General features: G+C 48.5%; 1 protein-coding gene and 1 non-coding gene across 2 annotated transcripts in view; both read left to right on the top strand.

Moving 5' to 3' along the window:
* The first annotated feature begins 506 nt into the window (after window positions 1–506).
* On the top strand, window positions 507–613 carry LOC125396912 (U6 spliceosomal RNA). The gene has a single exon (XR_007230939.1). It is a non-coding gene; the product is annotated as a U6 spliceosomal RNA (small nuclear RNA).
* A 13,976-nt stretch (window positions 614–14,589) lies between these two features.
* Efhd1 (EF-hand domain family member D1) overlaps window positions 14,590–17,156 on the top strand; it is a 47,279-nt gene continuing 44,712 nt past the window's right edge. The window contains exon 1 of the mRNA XM_048428920.3: window positions 14,590–14,990. Coding sequence (XP_048284877.1) covers window positions 14,686–14,990 — 305 coding nt within the window. The 5' untranslated portion in view covers window positions 14,590–14,685. The remainder of the gene's footprint in view (window positions 14,991–17,156) is intronic.

Below are 17,156 nucleotides of genomic sequence, written 5' to 3' on the forward strand. Positions count from 1 at the left end.
CAAGGTTAGCCTGTGTTACCAGAGATTTTATCACAGATAGATGAATGGATGGATGGATGGGTGGGTGGGTGGGTGGATGGATGGATGGATAGACAGACAGACAGACAGACAGATAGATAGATAGATAGATGATAGGTAGGCAGGTAGATAGATTGGTAGATGATGGATAGATGATAGATAGGCTGGTAGATAGATCAATAGGTAGGTAGATAAATAGACAGAGCCGTATGGAGAAATCCTGTGTTGAGGAAGGAGAATTTGAGGTCGCTTGGGTTTCATAGCAAGATACTCCCAGAAAAAAAGTGCTCTTTTCTGGGACTGAAGAGATAGATGGCTCAGAGGTTAAGAGCACTGATGTTCTTCCAGAGGTCCTGAATTCCCAGCAACCACATGGTGGCTCACAACCATCCGTAATGAGATCTGGTGCCCTCTTCTGGCGTGCGGGCGTACATGGAGGCAGAGTGTTGTCTACATAATAAATATATAAATAAATCTTTTTTTTAAAAGTGCTCTTATCTGCAGCACATTTACGAACATTGGAACAACACAGAGAAGATTAGCATGGCCCTTGTGCAAGGATAACACAAAAATTTGTGAAGTGGTCCATATTTTTAAAAAAAGAAAAGAGGCTAGGGGTGAGGCTCCGAGCACTTGCCTCGTATGAAAGCCCTGGGTTTGATCCTAAGACAAGCACAATGAGAACCTGAACCCTAACACCTCCACTTTGAATAGGTGCAAACTCTGAAAGTTTCATACATGGGCAAGTGGGGCTGTCTTAAAGCAGAATGTTCAGAACATTTGCTACCCTGCTCACAGTAACTAATGGAATGGAACATTTGTCCCCACAAAGTCACCATGTCACACAAAGTCACCATGTCACATGAAGTCACCATGTGTCCCCACAAAGTCACCATGTGTCCACACAAAGTCACCATTTGTCCACACAATGTCACCATGTCACACGAAGTCACCATGTCACATGAAGTCACCTGTGTCCACACAAAGACACCACGTCACACGAAGTCACCATGTGTCTCCACAAAGTCACCATGTGTCCCCACAAAGTCACCATGTGTCCACACAAAGTCACCATGTCACACAAAGTCACCTGTGTCCACATAATGTCACCATGTGTCCACACAAAGTCACCATTTGTCCACATAATGTCACCATGTCACACGAAGTCACCATGTGTCCACACGAAGTCACCATGTCACACAAAGTCACCATGTGTTCACACAAAGTCACCATGTGTCCACACAAAGTCACCATTTGTCCACATAATGTCACCATGTCACACGAAGTCACCATGTCACACGAAGTCACCTGTGTCCACACAAAGACACCACGTCACACGAAGTCACCATGTGTCCACACGAAGTCACCATGTCACACAAAGTCACCATGTGTCCACACAAAGTCACCATGTCACACAAAGTCACCTGTGTCCACACAAAGACACCATGTGTCCACATGAAGTTACCATGTCACACAAAGTCACCTGTGTCCACACAAAGTCACAAATACCAATTCTCAGCAGCTTATTAATCGCAGACCGAACTAAAAACAGCTCTGTGATCACCATGAACAATAAGCCATTGACAAGCTGTGATGTGTCCACCCCACAGGAAGCCATCGACTAGCTGTGGTATGTCCACCCCACAGGAAGCCATCGACTAGCTGTGGTGTGTCCACCCCACAGGAAGCCATCGACTAGCTGTGGTGTGTCCACCCCACAGGAAGCCATCGACTAGCTGTGGTGTGTCCACCCCACAGGAAGCCATCGACTAGCTGTGGTGTGTCCACCCCACGGGAAGCTGCTGCTCAGGGACAGGAAGGAATCAAGTGGGGCTCATACAGCCAGAGGCAGAGAAGTGCGTCTACCCTGACTGCTTTTGTAGGAGGTGGGAGACTCACTCTTGCCAACTCGTCAGTTCCAGGGTCCCTGTGTCCTCTGAGGCCTGACCTGGTCTTCCGCCCTGTGGCCCAGCAGAGAGTTCTCTCTCTCTCTCTCTCTCTCCCACACACACACACACACACACACACACACAGAGAGAGAGAGAGAGGAGAGAGAGAGAGAGAGAGAGAAGAGAGAGAGAGAGAGAGAGAAAGAGGAGAGAGAGAGAGAGAGAGAGAGAGAGAGAGAGCGAGAGAGCGAGAGAGAGTGCACCAAGGCCAGAGACATTGGATTCCCAGAGTTGGCGTCACAAGTGGTTGTGAGCTAACATGGATGATGGGAACCAGATTCTTGGCTTCTGCAAGAGTAGACAGCGCCCTTAACTGCTAAGCCATCTCTATTCCCTCCTTTGTTGTCTTAATTATTCAAAATAACAATTAACTCCGAGTGGTTCAGTAAGAGATACAGCTAAGTGGTTTTGTGCAATCTAAAGGAAGCTCTCAGCCTTATCCCAAGGGCCTGGTCTTCACCCTCTTCACGTCGAGGCAGAACTAGACTGTGTGCTGTGGTATTGCTACACACACAACAGATGTACACCCAGGCCTAGGCTGGTATCATGTGTATTCACCACAATACATCTGTTATAGTCCTTGTGGGTGTTTGTTGGTGTGTGTGTGTGCATGTGTGTGGGTGCATATGTGTTTGAGATAACCTCAGGTGGTCACATCCGTGGGCCACTACAGGCTTAGGCTTTGTATTTACATAGATGGTGTTTCTTGCTGCAGCTTGCCTGTGCCTGTCTGTCCATGCCCAATCCTGTTTGTCTGGATTTGTCCCTGGGTGGTGCTGTGACGGAAAATTCAGGTTGTTGTTTTTATTCTTGAGAAGAGGCTGTGGGGGGGGGGCTGCATTCTCTGGTAGTGTGTGTCCCCCGAGGCTTTGCAGCAATACTTCGCTGAATGGCACAGTTTCATTTAAGAGCATAGTCGTTTTCTTTTCATAAACTTTTACTGAGGCACAGTATTGTTCCAGGCAACTGTGGCTTAACACAAACACACAAGAGAGAGGGAGAGAGAGAGAGAGAGAGAGAGAGAGAGAGAGAGAGAGAGCACTCTGTAGCGAACCACTTTCTCAGCAGCCAACAGGAGAAGACACTCTGGGCAGATAGATGCCTGGACCAACAAAACACAGTCTGCATACACAGTGGCATCATCACCATCCTTAGAAACAAAGAGAGCCCTGACACAGGTTACAACGGGAAGAACTGTGATGACGTCAGCTCAGAAACTAGCCAGACACTCAAAGGACAGGTGCTGTGAAGTCTCCCTATGTGAGGAACTTAGATGAGCCAAATCCCTACAGACCATATGGAAAATCAGTTGCCAGGGCTGGGGAAGAGGGCAAGGAATTGTTGGTTTCAAAGGTACTTTTTTTGGGGAAGGGTCTCAGGGAGCCTAGGCTGGCTTCAAACGTGCTATGTATCCCAGAATAACCTTCAACTCCTGATCTTCCTGTTTCAGTCTCCCAGGTGCTGGGATTATAGGCCTGAGTCACAATGGCTGCTGCCTCAGATGGCTTAGATAGCGGCTTTACCACCATTAAAAACACAGACCATAAGCGTGGAAGCTCACACCTCAGAAGGCTGAGGCAGGAGGAACACAAGTTGGAGGCCATCTGGGCTATGTAATAAAACTCTGTATTTAAAAAGGAAGGAAGGGCCAGGTGGTGATGGTGCGCACCTTTAATCCCAGCACTTGGGAGACAGAGGCAGGTAGATCTCTGTGAGTTCAAGGCCAGCCTGGTCTACAGAGTAAGTTCCAGGACAGTCAGAGCAACACAGAGAAACCCTGTCTAAGAAAGGAAAAGAAAAAAAAAAAGGAAGGGAGGGAGGAAGAAAGGAAGGAGCTTTGCCGGAATCTCACACGCTCTCAACTTAGGTCTGCTCCATGCACATCTCCCAACGTGAACCATTCCCAACTTCTAACATGTTCTCTTGGGGTGAACTCTATACAAACATTTAGTATGCCCTTCTGGGCTCTTTTTTATCTGCCTTCCTCATCTTGACATGAAGATTATGAGAACTCTTCATGTTTTCATGTGTTCATTTTCAATGTGTAGGATTACACTGTATGAGTTTTATTATTAACAAGCATGTGGGCTGTTTCTAATTTGGTCATTTCTGAATAAAGCCATGGTGAGAGTCACTTGCCTGTCTTTCAGTATACGCCTTTCTGTTGGGCGTATACTGTTGGTGCGTGCTGGGAAATCTACCTCCTCCTTTTCTTCCTCCTGCTTCTCTTTCCCCCCCCCACACCACTTCTATTTATTTGTGTGTGTCTATGTGAATGGATCTCGTCATGTGTGTTGGGGGGTGGAGTTCAGGCAGTTGTGAGCTGGGAACTGAACTCAGGTCCTCTAAAAGAACAAGCAGTGCTCTTAGCCACTGAGACATCCCTCCAGCCCCAGCACTGGATTATTGACAGAGGTTTCTGTCCCACCTGGTCCCACAGCCATTCAGTCCCAAAGAAATACACAGAGGTCTACATTGTTCATAAACTGGTTGGCCTATTAGCTCAGGCTTCTTATTAAATAGCTCTTACATCGTACATTAACCCATAATTCTTGTCTGTGTTAGCCACGTGGCTTGGTACCTTTTGTCAGTGAGGCATTCTCATCTTGCTTCCTCTGCATCTGGGTGACCACTGCAAACTGTCTTTCCTCTTTCCAGAATTCTCCTGTTCTCATCACCCTGCCTCTACTTCCTGCCTGGCTACTGGCCAATCAGTTTATGATTAACTCTGTGTGTTTCTTTGGGACTGAACGGCTGTGGGAGCAGGCGGGACAGAAACTGCTGTCAACTAGATATTTTTTTATAAATATCTCCTCCTCTCCTTGTGAATCTGTGTGAAGTCCTAACTGTAGCAGGACTGCCGTTTCCAACAAGGGTAGCATCGTCTAGTCCCGAGGGTGGGGAAATACAAACTCCTCCTGTCTCAGTGAGATGTGCCATCTCCTCTCCTTGCCTCAGACTGAGGTTGACATCCTTAGCTCTCCTGCTCCTTGGGACAGATCCCCTCGTTGCCTGATCTTGTGGGAACCTTCAGCTTACAAACAGCAGGTCGGCACACCTCTCTGGCCCCACAACCTCCTGATCCTGTTGCTCTAGAGAACCACCACAGTACTGGGAAGCTGCCATGGAAACCAAACTGACAGTCCCCAAGACAGTTGAGCAAAGGAACACCATATTGCCTCACAATTCGTAGATCCACAAGAAACAAAACCAAATGTCTACATGGAAATGGACCATGAACTTCCATAGAATACTCACTGTATTTAGATGGTGGAAAAAACCCAGTGCCCACCAACTAATAAATGATGGCACACTCATCCAGTGGAACAGAATTCACGTGCACACACACACACACACACACACACACACACACATGAGTAGCAATGCATTCCACCTAGGTGGGCTGTCACTGCTCTAGAAGTGGTGGGACCTAAGACAATGGAGCCAAAACATGAGTTGAACTAAAGCTTCATGCAGTAGTCGACTTTATTCAGAGCGTGGGGCAAGTTATTCTGAGGGTTAAGCAGAATCTCACGAGTAAAGTGTACAATCCCAAGGACAAGTTGTTCATGGTGAGAACTGTGTTTTTCCGTAGAGACACAGAAGCACTATTTGAATAACAGGGGCAGGTGATGATGAGCAATCTGAAGTAAACTCACTCCTATCCACTACACCCGGAGGAGCATGAAAACACACTCTTGCTTTGAGGAAACTGAGATCACAAGACTCGTGCCTTGTTTTCTTGGAGTTTTCTCACAAGTACTCGGAATTCTCCCGACATAACTCCGTTCTTGAACTGTGTTTTAACAGTGAACCTTGGAAACAACTTTAAAAAAAGCGAAACAAGTCAAACCCAGGTTCATGTGTGGCACAGGACTTTTTGAATGAAATGCTTAGACTAATCAAATCTGTGGACATAGAAAACAAAGGGACTCTCACCAGGGGGCTAGAGGGATGTGGAATGGCTTCCTAAGAAGCGGGAGTATTTTTCTGGGTAAATTTTGAGACTACAGGGAAATGGTGATTGCACAATGCTGTGAGCACAGCAAATTCCAGTGAACAGTGCATCACCTAAAAGAAAGAAAAGGACGGAGGAAAAAGGTCAGTTGAAGTGGCACGTATCTGCCATCCCTGCACTTGGGAGAGAGAGGCAGGAGGAGCAAGAAGTTAAGTCGTCTTCTACTACATAGTAAGTTCGAAGCCATCCTGGGCTCCATGAGATACTGTTTAAAGGTAAGAAAGGAGGAAAAAAAGAAGAAGAAGAAGAAGAAGAAAAAAAGGCCAGGAGGGAGCTGGAGGTCAGCTCACTGGTGAAGGGCTTGCCTAGCTTCCCTGAAGCCACACACACACACACACACACACACACACACACACACACACATACACACACACACACACACACACACACACAGAGAGAGAGAGAGAGAGAGGCTGTTACTGAATACATATATTGAGCACGTGTATGTTAGTCTTCGTTCAATGAAGCAACCATCTGTGGCTGCAGGCAGGGTGAGTCGGCCCCATTGTTTTGGGGTCTGCAGCAAACCATGGCAGGAATGCTCATAACAGCCAGGAAAAAAGAGAGAGAATAAGGAGTTTGGATCCCACCTCCCCTTTGAGGGCATGCGGTCTCTCCGAGGGACCCAGCTTCTCCAATTGTCTCACACTGGGCCCTGCTGATTTGGTCTTTAACGGCAATCTTTCAAGTCACCGATTTAAGAGGGTTTCTGGGTTTTGTTTGTTGTATTTTGAGAGGTTCCCTTTGCAGTTCAGGCTTGAACTTGTTGTGTTGCCTAGGATGGTCTTGAACTCCTGATCCTCCCGGTTTATACGATTTATACGTCACTGGAGAATACATAAACCCTAGGGCTTTGTGCTTGCCCAGCACAAAGCAATTGAACTCCACCCCCAGACCTCCAGCATTGTTTGATGCTGATCTTAATGAGAGGCAAGAAAGCCAGGTAGGCTGTGACTCAGATCCTCGCCCCAGCACTCAGGATGCATAGTGGGTAAGGGCTCAAGCTTGATCCCATAGAGACAAGACCCTGTCTCAGAAACTAAACCAAAGCCTGTCTTTTTTCCTAAATTTGTTCGGAGGCTATTTTTCTTGATCACGTGATAACTAGACTATGGAGGAGGAGGATGTGTTAACGCAGGATCCAAACCTCTTTCAACACCATACTAGTCCACCAAAGAAAATTTAGGAATAACTGGGTAGCCAGACATGTTGTAAACTTTTAATCCCAGCTCTTGGGAGGCGGAGGCAGGAGGATCTCTGTGAGTTCAAGACCAACCTGGTCTACAGAGTGAGTTCGACGACAACCAGGGTCGGAAAAACTGGAAGAAAAGAAAAGTGAGACTCTTACAGTGGGGATGTGGCTTAACCCAGAGAGGTGTGGAGGGAAGCAAGAGTTGAGGGGCACAGCAACTTTGGAGCGAGTATAGACACTGCAAAGACCAAGGGTTTTCAAAACCCAACAGGCACGGAGATTCCCTGGTGTCTCCAAACCACCCTCCCTGCTTCCGGCTTTCGAAAGCCCAAGGGCTGAGCTGGCTCCTCTTCTGCGTGGCAGGAACATGGTGGGGATCCTAAGACTCTCCCCACCTTCAGCTTGATTCCGTGCCTACAGCAGAACGCAGAGAGCCCTGAGGCTGCAGCTGATTGTCCGCTCACCCCCTGCAAGCCCCTGTGGTCGTCCACAGCAGTGAGTCCTGTAGCGGACATCTGCCGGGTACTGTTCGGTCGCACTCCACCCTCAAAGGCCCCGGTATGATCGCTGTTGGACAGAGGAACAAACCGGACTTCAAAGAGTTCAAGCACTTATTCAAGGGCACAGGGCCACAAAGTGACAAGAGCTGAATTTATAGCAGGTCCCTTTCTCATGTGGCCACGAGGGAGAATTCCTTGTTCTGTTTCTAAAGGCTAGAAAGGAAGGGTAGAGGCAGAGAGAGATTGCAGGCGGTTCGCACTAGTTGGTTTTGTTTGCACTACATGGGCTTTTGCACATCCTAGACTAATGTTTACCACTGAGCGATAGTCCTTACATTTATTTTTGAGGCAAAGTCTCACTCAGAAAGGTATATATACACCTTGGACTCGTGGGACTCCTTCTTCATCCGCCTAAATTTTGGAATTACAGGCATAAATGACCACACCCTGCTAAGGCTTTCGTATTGTTAGGACTAAACAAAGGAGTCTGGCTTGTGCTTTATATAAAAACTGGCAGAGAATTTAGGGGTTTAAATGAAGTGTGTTATCCCCAAACCTATAAAAGAAATTAGGCATGTGCCTAGCACCACACAAACCTTTCAACTTCGGACTAGTCCACTCTGAAGGGAGAGGCAGCCCCACCCACTCTTATGAGCTTCCTGCAGCCGGGGCCCCAGTCTTCAATGGCACAGAATGTCAGGAGCAACAACACCACCCGATTTTTTTTTTTTAACTCAGGTCCAGCATCCACAGAACCCTGGGCACATTTGGGTGGATTTGCACATCGCTGGAGTGACAGGGTCCGGAGGATGCAGAGCTGTGAGCCTGAGTTCACAAGCCTGCCGCCTGTCCCACATGGATGCTGAGCCCTGGGAAATGGCTAGTGTCAACTGAAATATCCTTAATTGTAAAACACACTTTACCCCCCACCCCAAACCTGTTACTGGGGCTCAAACCCAGAGCCTTGTGCGTGTTCTCCATCTCTACCACCGAGACATTTTTTTAAGTTATTTTTATTTATAAATTATGTGTGTGTATGTGTGTCTGTGTGAGGGTGTCCTGCACAGCTGCTCTCGGAGGGCAGTGATTCCCCTGGAGGTGAGTGACGGGCAGTTCTGAGTCACCTGACATGGTCCCCTGGGAGAGCAGCCTGTGCTCTTCCCAGCTGTGTCCCCTCTCCAGCCCCCACTGAACTGATTTACAGCTTATAGTCCACATTTCATAGTCTTAGTGTGGAAGTAAGGTAATATAAAACAGCTTATTAATATTGTTAATATTGATCACATGTTGGGATGATACTATTGGCACATATTGGGTTAAATAAAATATATTAAAATTATTTTCATCTTTTTGTATGTGTGTGTGTGTGTGTGTGTGTGAGAGAGAGAGAGAGAGGGAAGGAGGGAGGGGGGAGTTGCTGGAGGTCTTGGAGGTCTGCTCACGGCCCTGTGTATACTAAGCAAGCACTTAGCTACTGACCACATTCAGACCTTCTTTTACATATTTCGTTTAAGATGACTACTAGAAAGTTTCAAATACTTTGCAAAGCATCATGGAACACATCTGTCATCCAAGCATTTAGAAAGTGAAGGAAGGGGCTGAAAAGATGGCTCAGAGGTTAAGAGCACTGGCTGCTATTCCAGAGGTCCTGAGTTCAATTCCCAGCAACCACATGGTGGCTCACAACCAGCTGTAATGAGATCTGGTGTCTTCCTCTGTCATGCAAAAGTACATACAGGCAGAACACTGCATACATAATAAATATATCTTTAAAAAAGATTAAAAAATAAAAAAAGAAAGCAAAGGCAAACAGCAAGAGTTCAAGGCCAGCTTTAAGCTATACAAGAAGTTCAAGGCGGGCTGGAGAGATGGCTCAGTGGTTAAGAACATTGCCTGCTCTTCCAAAGGTCCTGAGTTCAATTCCCAGCAACTACATGGTGGCTCACAACCATCTGTGATGAGGTCTGGTGTCCTCTTCTGGCCTGCAGACATACACACAGAATATTGTATACATAATAAATAAATAAATAAATAAGTAAGTTCAAGGCTCAGTCTGGGCTATATGAGATACTGTCTCAAAAAAAAAAGTAAAATAAGATAAATTATAAACAAAACAAAACAAAAAAACATGCCTTTTCTTTCTGTTGGATGGTCTGACCATCAGTGTTGTATGCAGGTGGGCAGAGGTCACCTGGGAAAGCCTGGTTCAGAGGAGGAATGGAGGTCGGGAGAACTGAGCCACTCCAGGTGCGGGAATGCAGACTTGATTAACAGGGTTGAGGATGGATACATGGGAGCCAGAGAGAAGGGTTCTGCGAAGTGGGGTAGGACCCTCCTGCAGCCACGCCTGGATCAGGTGAGGTACAAGAAAGGGCATTGTTTACCAACTGTCCTGGTTACTTCTTTGTGAACTTGACACAGGCTTGAGTTACCTGGGTGGAGGAACCTCAACTGAGAAAATGCTTCTAACAGATTGCTTATTGGGAAGCCTATAAGGCATTTTCTTGATTAATGATTGTCATGGAGAGCCCAGTTTACTGGGGTTGTGCCACTGATGAGCAGGTGTCCTTGGGGTGCGGGCCAATAGCAGCACCTCTCCATGGCCTCTGTCTGACTCAGTTCCTGCCTCCAGGTTCCTGCCTTAATTCAGTGCCTACCTTGATTTCCCTCAGTGATGGACTGTGGTCAGACATATAAACCAAATAAACCCTTTCCTTCCCAAACTGCTTTTGGTAGTGGTGTCTTCATCACAGCAGTAGAAACCTAAGACACCAGCTGTGGTGGTCCACATCTGTAATCTCCACACCTGGGAGACCAATCAGGTTTGAGGCCAGTCTATCTATGCCACACAGCAAGACCATGCCACAAATATATATAATATATATATATATACATATATATATAATATATATTATCCCATGTTTTTATTTTAGTAGCATGCTAGAGTCTCCTGGTTTTGTAAATCCCAGCACTCGGGAGGTAGAGGCAGCTAGATCTCTGTGAGTTCGAGGTCAGCCTGGTCTACAGAGTGAGAGGTGCCAGGACAGGCTCCGAAGCTACACAGAGAAATCTTGTCTCGGGGAAAAAAAAAGTCACAGACAGCTGACATCACCCAGATAGTCTAGGTCTGCCCTAGGCTGTGTCCTTGGCATGTCCTTGTGGTCCCTTGGGCCCTAGGCTCTGAGGGTGACCAGAGCCTAGAGATCCCAAGAGGGTTGCATCTCTGGGAGTTGGAACCTGCTGACCTGGCCTGAGAAGCCTGCGGCATCAGGACCCCCAAACTTTTGTTTCCACATTTGAATGTGGAGTTTTCAGAGGATTCCGCTGCTGCTGTGCCAGCCCTGGACCTCAGGAACTGTGCCAGGAACATCACAGGTGCAAGTTTGGCTAGTGGGCAGTGACAGGATGCAAGTGTGAGGAACGCTGTGCTGGCAGCAAGGGGGAGAAGTTGATGCCAACCACCTCCCAATGACTGGCGCTGTGAGCTCGCGGCTCAGTTAGGCCCCCTCACTTCCTGCTGCTCACTACTTAAATGTCACCTCGAAGGTGCCAGAGAATGCTCCCCTGGACCTTTGTTTATTTATTTTAACTTATTTTTATTATTTAAGAGTGTGCATGACTGTAACTTCCAGTGTGTGTGTGTGTGTGTGTGTGTGTGTGTGTGTGTGTGTGTGTGTACCTGAAGAGACCAGAAGGTGTCAGATTCCCTGGAACTGGAGTTACACCATGAGGGTGCTGGAAACTCAACTGTGATCCTCTGTAAGAGCAGCCACTGCTCCGGCTCCATCTTCTCTCTTCGTGTACGGTATATGTTGTGAAGGAGATTCGGGAAGAGCTTTCTCCATAGAGCTCTGCCCCAAGTGTAGATGTGTAAGCAAAATAAATGTTGTTTAAGGCCCCTGAGTTTGACAATGGTTTGTTACAGCAATGGAATTAGATCAGAAGCCTGGGGTCTAAAACAGCTTTATATGGTGCAGGCCGGTGTTCTTGAGGTAGAGGTAAGAAGATGAGGAGTTCAAGGCTATCCTTGGCTACATAGAAGGTTGAGACTAACCTGGGCTCCATGAGACCTTGTCCAAAAACAAAAGAGAAAGAAAAAAAAAACAAACCAATAAGAAACACAATTATTTGATTTTTCCCCTATGAAATGGAGAAACTTCTCAGTCACTCCAGATGACTATTAGCAAAAAAATGAGATGATGGGTGATACAATCAAGACGCTTCCAACTGTTCTAAGCAAAACCATCAACACTCCCTCCCTATATTTCTTCATGGTCAACATTATGTTTCTAGTTCTCTTTCTTTAGATTCATTTTTATCTATGAGTATGAGGGTGTGTCTGCATGTATGTGTGTGCATGTATGTATAGCTGCCCGCAAAAGCCAGAAGAGGGTGTTGGATCCCCTGGAACTGGAGTTATAGGTGGGTATGAACCCCTCGGCATGAGTGCTGGGAACTGGACCAGAGACCCCAGGAAGAGCAGCTAAGTGCTCTTAATCATGGGACTGTCTTTCTAGCCTTGCCTAGTAGCCTTTTGGTCATGGTGTTCACACTTTGATCCCAGTACTCAGGAGAGAGAGGCAGACAGCCTTCTGTGAGTTTGAGGCCAGCCTGGTCTACGTAGTGAGTTATAGGACAACCAGAACTACACAGTGAGACCTTGTCTCCAGATGAGTGTGTGCTTGTCGTGGTAGACATGTGGGAGGGTCAGAGGACAACCACAAGGTAAGAGTCCTACTCAGATTGTCAGACTTCACAGCAAACACCCCATCTTGCACAGGGAGCTCCTTGAGCGGGGGTGGGGGGGTGGGGGGGGTAGGGGGTGGGGGGTGGGGTGGGGGGGTGGGGGGGGTGTTAACAACAACAACAACAACAAAAGAGCTTCAGGAACTTCCTGAAATGGACTGGATTCACTAGGCCACTCCCTGGCAGAGTAAACAGAGCCAAGCTGCAAAGAAGACTCTCCTAGGAGACAAGCTGCAAAGAGGAGTCTGAGACCAGCTGAGCTGCCGCTGTGGGGAGGACACTCTCCAACCTGCTGAGCTGCCTGCAGGCTATTTGGTGTCCTTCAGGCTTCCCAGGTTTTGTGAGCTGTCACTCATGCTGGGGTGGGCCTTGGTGATGCAGTTGTCTTTGAGACACTTCTGCTCCTAAAAGTAATCCCTCACCCATATCCCTGTAAGTAAGCCCCAAAAAACTTGTTGGTTTACTAAGTTGGACTTTGGAGGTATTTGGTTGGTAGCGGATTCCATATCTGGGATGAGTAGACAAGTATGTTTTGTCTCCCCAGGAAAAGTTTTAGCACATAACAAACCTTTACCTACTAGGCCCATTGTGCTGGACCCCCTAATAGCATTTTACACACACACACACACACACACACACACACACACACATACACACACACACTCACTCACACTAACCCAGGTTCTCTTTCATGCCAAGTATAAAGGTCTGCTACTGAGCTGCACCTCTCGTGGTAACCACTCCATCCCCAATAATTGTTTTATTTTGATTTGGTTTGGTTTTTGAGGCAGAGGATCTTAACTGTGTAAGTATAGTATAGTATGCTATGATCCTCCTGCCTCCTCAACCTTCCAAGTGCTGGAATCACAGGCTTGAGTAACCATGCCCAGGAAAAGGATGTTTATTTTAATGACTTATTTTCTTGAATGGAATTTAAAGAACACTTATTTTACTTTGTGCTTGTGAGCTTAGAGATTGAACTCTGGTCCTCCTTCACGTTAAACACTGGGACTCTGTCATTGAGTCATACCTCCCTCCAGTAAATTTTTTTTGCTTTGTTTTGAAACAGAGGGTCTTGCTATGAACCCCAGGCTGGCTTCTGGCCCTGGAATTCTCTTGTCTGAGCCTCCGGAGTGCTGGGGTTATAGGCGTGTACCCCCCACACCCAGCTAATCGAATTACAATTTCATCAGAGCAGATGTAGGCTCTGAATTACCGCTCCCTCCCCCGGGTCCCGAAGATGCACCCGCTACCAGTAGTTCATCCCTTTCTGAGGCGCGCTGGACTCAGCACGGACACATCCCAGTCCTCAGAACACTAGGGTCGGAGCAGAGCTGGTCCCCAGTGCAACCACTACCGTGTTTACAAGCTGTTTCTCCGTGCTTGGCTGACGTAACCCCAACTTCACCATTCTTCCTTAGGGAGAATGACGGCTCTACTCCCTTGTTTTTACTTCAATCTCTTGTTTTAAAAGTTGCCTTATTTATTTTCAAGCCTTTTCTTTCCTCCACAGAGTTTTTTGTTTTTGTTTTTCAAAGCCATAAAACCAAGATACTTGCTGCATTGATCTCACTTCCCAGGAATCGGGAGGGGTTTTTTTTTTTTTCTTCTCGATTTGTTTATTATTTTGTTTAGTATTTTTAATTTCGTGTGCAAACATTTCAGTGCTACTTGAGAAGCAGCCCCGCACTGCCTGGGGCAGCTCATCCTCCAGGGCCTCAGCATGGTGACTGCCCCCTACCCACGTGGGGGCACGGAGGTGTCACTAGGCGTGCCCAGTTCTCCCGCTGCCCAGGCTATGAGCTCCCTGGTTGGAGCGCTTCTGGAGGAATGGAACTGCCTGACCGGTTGCCAAATTTAACTCCCTAGTCTTGGCTACCGGTCCCCTGGGGACCACGAAGTCCCTCAGTTCCCCGAGGGTGGATTCTGGAGACAAGATCAGTTGATTTTAGGGTCCATGCCTGGACTGAGGGACGGGTCAGCCTCCAGTCCCCAGCCTCAGGGAGGATTAGGCAGACGCGACCCCTAGGACGCACAGACACCCGCTTGTGCCCTATCAAACAGGCAACCCTGCTGCTCCCGCGCCTCCTTAAAGCCGCAGCTCCGCCCTGCCCGCCCCGCCCACCCGCGGTTCTACCCAACCGCCGGGTCCCGAGCGACTGCGCCGAGCGTCACAAAGCCACGAGCCGGCAAAGATCGCGCAGCCGTCGGCGTCCAGGTGCTGGATCGCGCGACCCAGCTCCACCACCATCACCCGTCACCATGTCTAGCGAGGAGCTGGCTCGCAAGCTACAGCGCCGGTTGAGACTAGAGGCGATGGCAGAGATCGACCAGGGCGTCCCCCAGCCTACACCCTGCGCTGCCCCAGCAGGGAACCGGGAGCCCGAACTGCCTGTCCAGGCACCCTTGGTCAACGCGGATTCTGAGCTGAGCGCCAAGCTGAGCCGCAGGCTGGACATCCACCAGGGCATAGTGCGGTCCCGCCGCAGCAAGGTCTTCAACCCCTACACCGAGTTCCCGGAGTTCAGCCGTCGCCTCCTCAAGGATCTGGAGAGCATGTTTAAAACGTGAGCGCTCGCTTTGCGCCCCCCGAGGAACGGGAGGCCTGGGACAGGGCGAGGGGCAGACACGCCGCGCATGGGATGGTGAGGGGTGGAGACACACGGGTCCAAGAGGTGCACTGAGCATCTTGTCCAGTACAGCCAGATCGTGCGCGCACGAGTCGATTGCGCGCCATTAGGGACTTAGCCATGCTAGGGATCTGAGAGTTAGGAGCCCTCTTTCCCAGGCAGAGCTCAGAAGTTCCCACTAAAGTTCACTCTCTGGAATCCCCTGCCCCCTCCACTCATTCCCCCCCCCCACACACACACACAGGTCCAGAGATTTGCTCTGAGCAACTTCTAGGAAGCGAGCCCCGGGGCGCACCTCACCTGCCAACCTTAACTTTATCCCTCAGGGAGAAATTAGCTGGATTGGCCTATTATCTTTTAAAACAAAGGCGAAAGTTAATCCTTGTCTCGCGCACCGTGTCTGAGGAATGAACCCAAGGCTGGGAACTTGGTTGATTTCAATTCGGGAAGAGACACGAGCGTCCCTAAGCCAGTGCGGGGCCGAGAGCCACCTGAGGTAGTCGCCTAGTCGGTTACCCCTTCCAGCCGGTTGGGTTGCAGATGCCGCTGGTTCAGAACTGGTTCCTGCTACCGGTCACTAGGATGGTGGCTGCTAGCGTCCGAATTACCCTTCAGAAGAGGAGAGAATACAGAGACCCAATGGGTGTCCTGTCATGTGAGAGGTCTTTTCTCTAGCCTCATTTCCCTACCTGAGGAGGGAGAGCAGTAAAGACCCTTGCCCGCCCCCACCCCCCGTTTTTAGGTTTGTTTTCTTTTCCAGCATTTTGATTTGGGAAGCAGAGGCTAACTATGGCTGCATAGTGACACCTTGTCTCAAAAAAAAAATCCATTTATTTATTTATTTTCGAGACAGGGTTTGCCTGCTTCTGTCTTCCAAGCGCTGGGATTAAAGACCTGTGCCATCGCCGCCTGGCACATTTATTTATTTACTGTGAGTGTGTATGCGTGAGAAAGTACCATGGCACACTCGGGAGTTTAAAGGACAACTTGATCTCTCCCTCCACCATACAGGTGGTCAGAGCAAGTGTCTTTACCGGCTGAGCCATCTCGCCAGCCCCACCTTTGCCTTTTAAGGCCACAAAGTAGTCTGTACACCGAAAATGTCTCACCAAGCTATTAATATGATTTCCAGAATTGGGTTGAGACCGAGAAAAAATGGCTGGGGGAGCGAAGGCCGCTGGCCAGGTCATGCTTGGGCGTCTTTAAAAGCGCTTGGAATGTGTTTGCCCTCCGCAAGGAGGCTCTATTTAAAGGCACTGTGGCGAGCACCGCCTCGCGCCCGACGGAGGTCTGCAGAGCCCGCACCTGCAAAACCCGCCTCTGACACCTTGATATCTCAGTCCCTGGCTCCCAGCCACTGTTTTCTGGGTTCAGTTTGGGCAACCCAGGAAGGTGGAGTTGGAACTAAAGAATGAGACTCGAGCGTAGGTGGTAAAGCCCGGGGACACACAGTATCTTGACAAGAGACCCCAGAGATTTACTTTGGGTTTTACATTTCATAGGGAGGACTACTCCAGCGTGGCCATCCCTCCAGTCCTGGCAGGTTCACTTCACCTTCCTCTGTGGTCTCTCCGTCTCTCTGAGGGCTTCATTTGTTTTTACTGGGAAACCACTCTTTGGAAGATTAAGTTGGTTAGTCGACTGCCTAAGAAGGGTTAAGTCCATCCAGTCGGGAGGTCTCTGGGGCCGGCAGTGTTAGAGCTGGCAAACACCAGGCACTGGCCCACCATCCAGCTAAGGGAGGGCAGCGTGTGAACTGGTCTCCCAGCAGAACCAACAGCCCAACAGTGCAGGGTATTTCTGCAGACCTTTGCCGTCCACCTGAATTCTAGGTTAGACCTTTTGTTACTTGCAATAAAATTTAACATGAACTAAGGGGAGTTATCCGGCTCCTACAGCAATGCCGGGACAGGCTTCAGGTGTGGCTGGATCTGGGAGACTCGGGTCATGCTTCATTGGTCTTTTCTTCCTCTCTCTCTTTCTCTCTCTCTCTCTCTCTCTCTCTCTCTCTCTCTCTCTCTCTCCCTCCCTCCCTTTCTTGGATTTTGAGTTAGGGTCTTATATTGTCCAAGCCAGCCTTATATTTACTATGTAGCTGAGACT

This window comes from Myodes glareolus, chromosome 1 (assembly GCF_982192425.1).
Source record: "Myodes glareolus chromosome 1, mMyoGla1.1, whole genome shotgun sequence".
NCBI classification, from domain to species: domain Eukaryota; kingdom Metazoa; phylum Chordata; class Mammalia; order Rodentia; family Cricetidae; genus Myodes; species Myodes glareolus.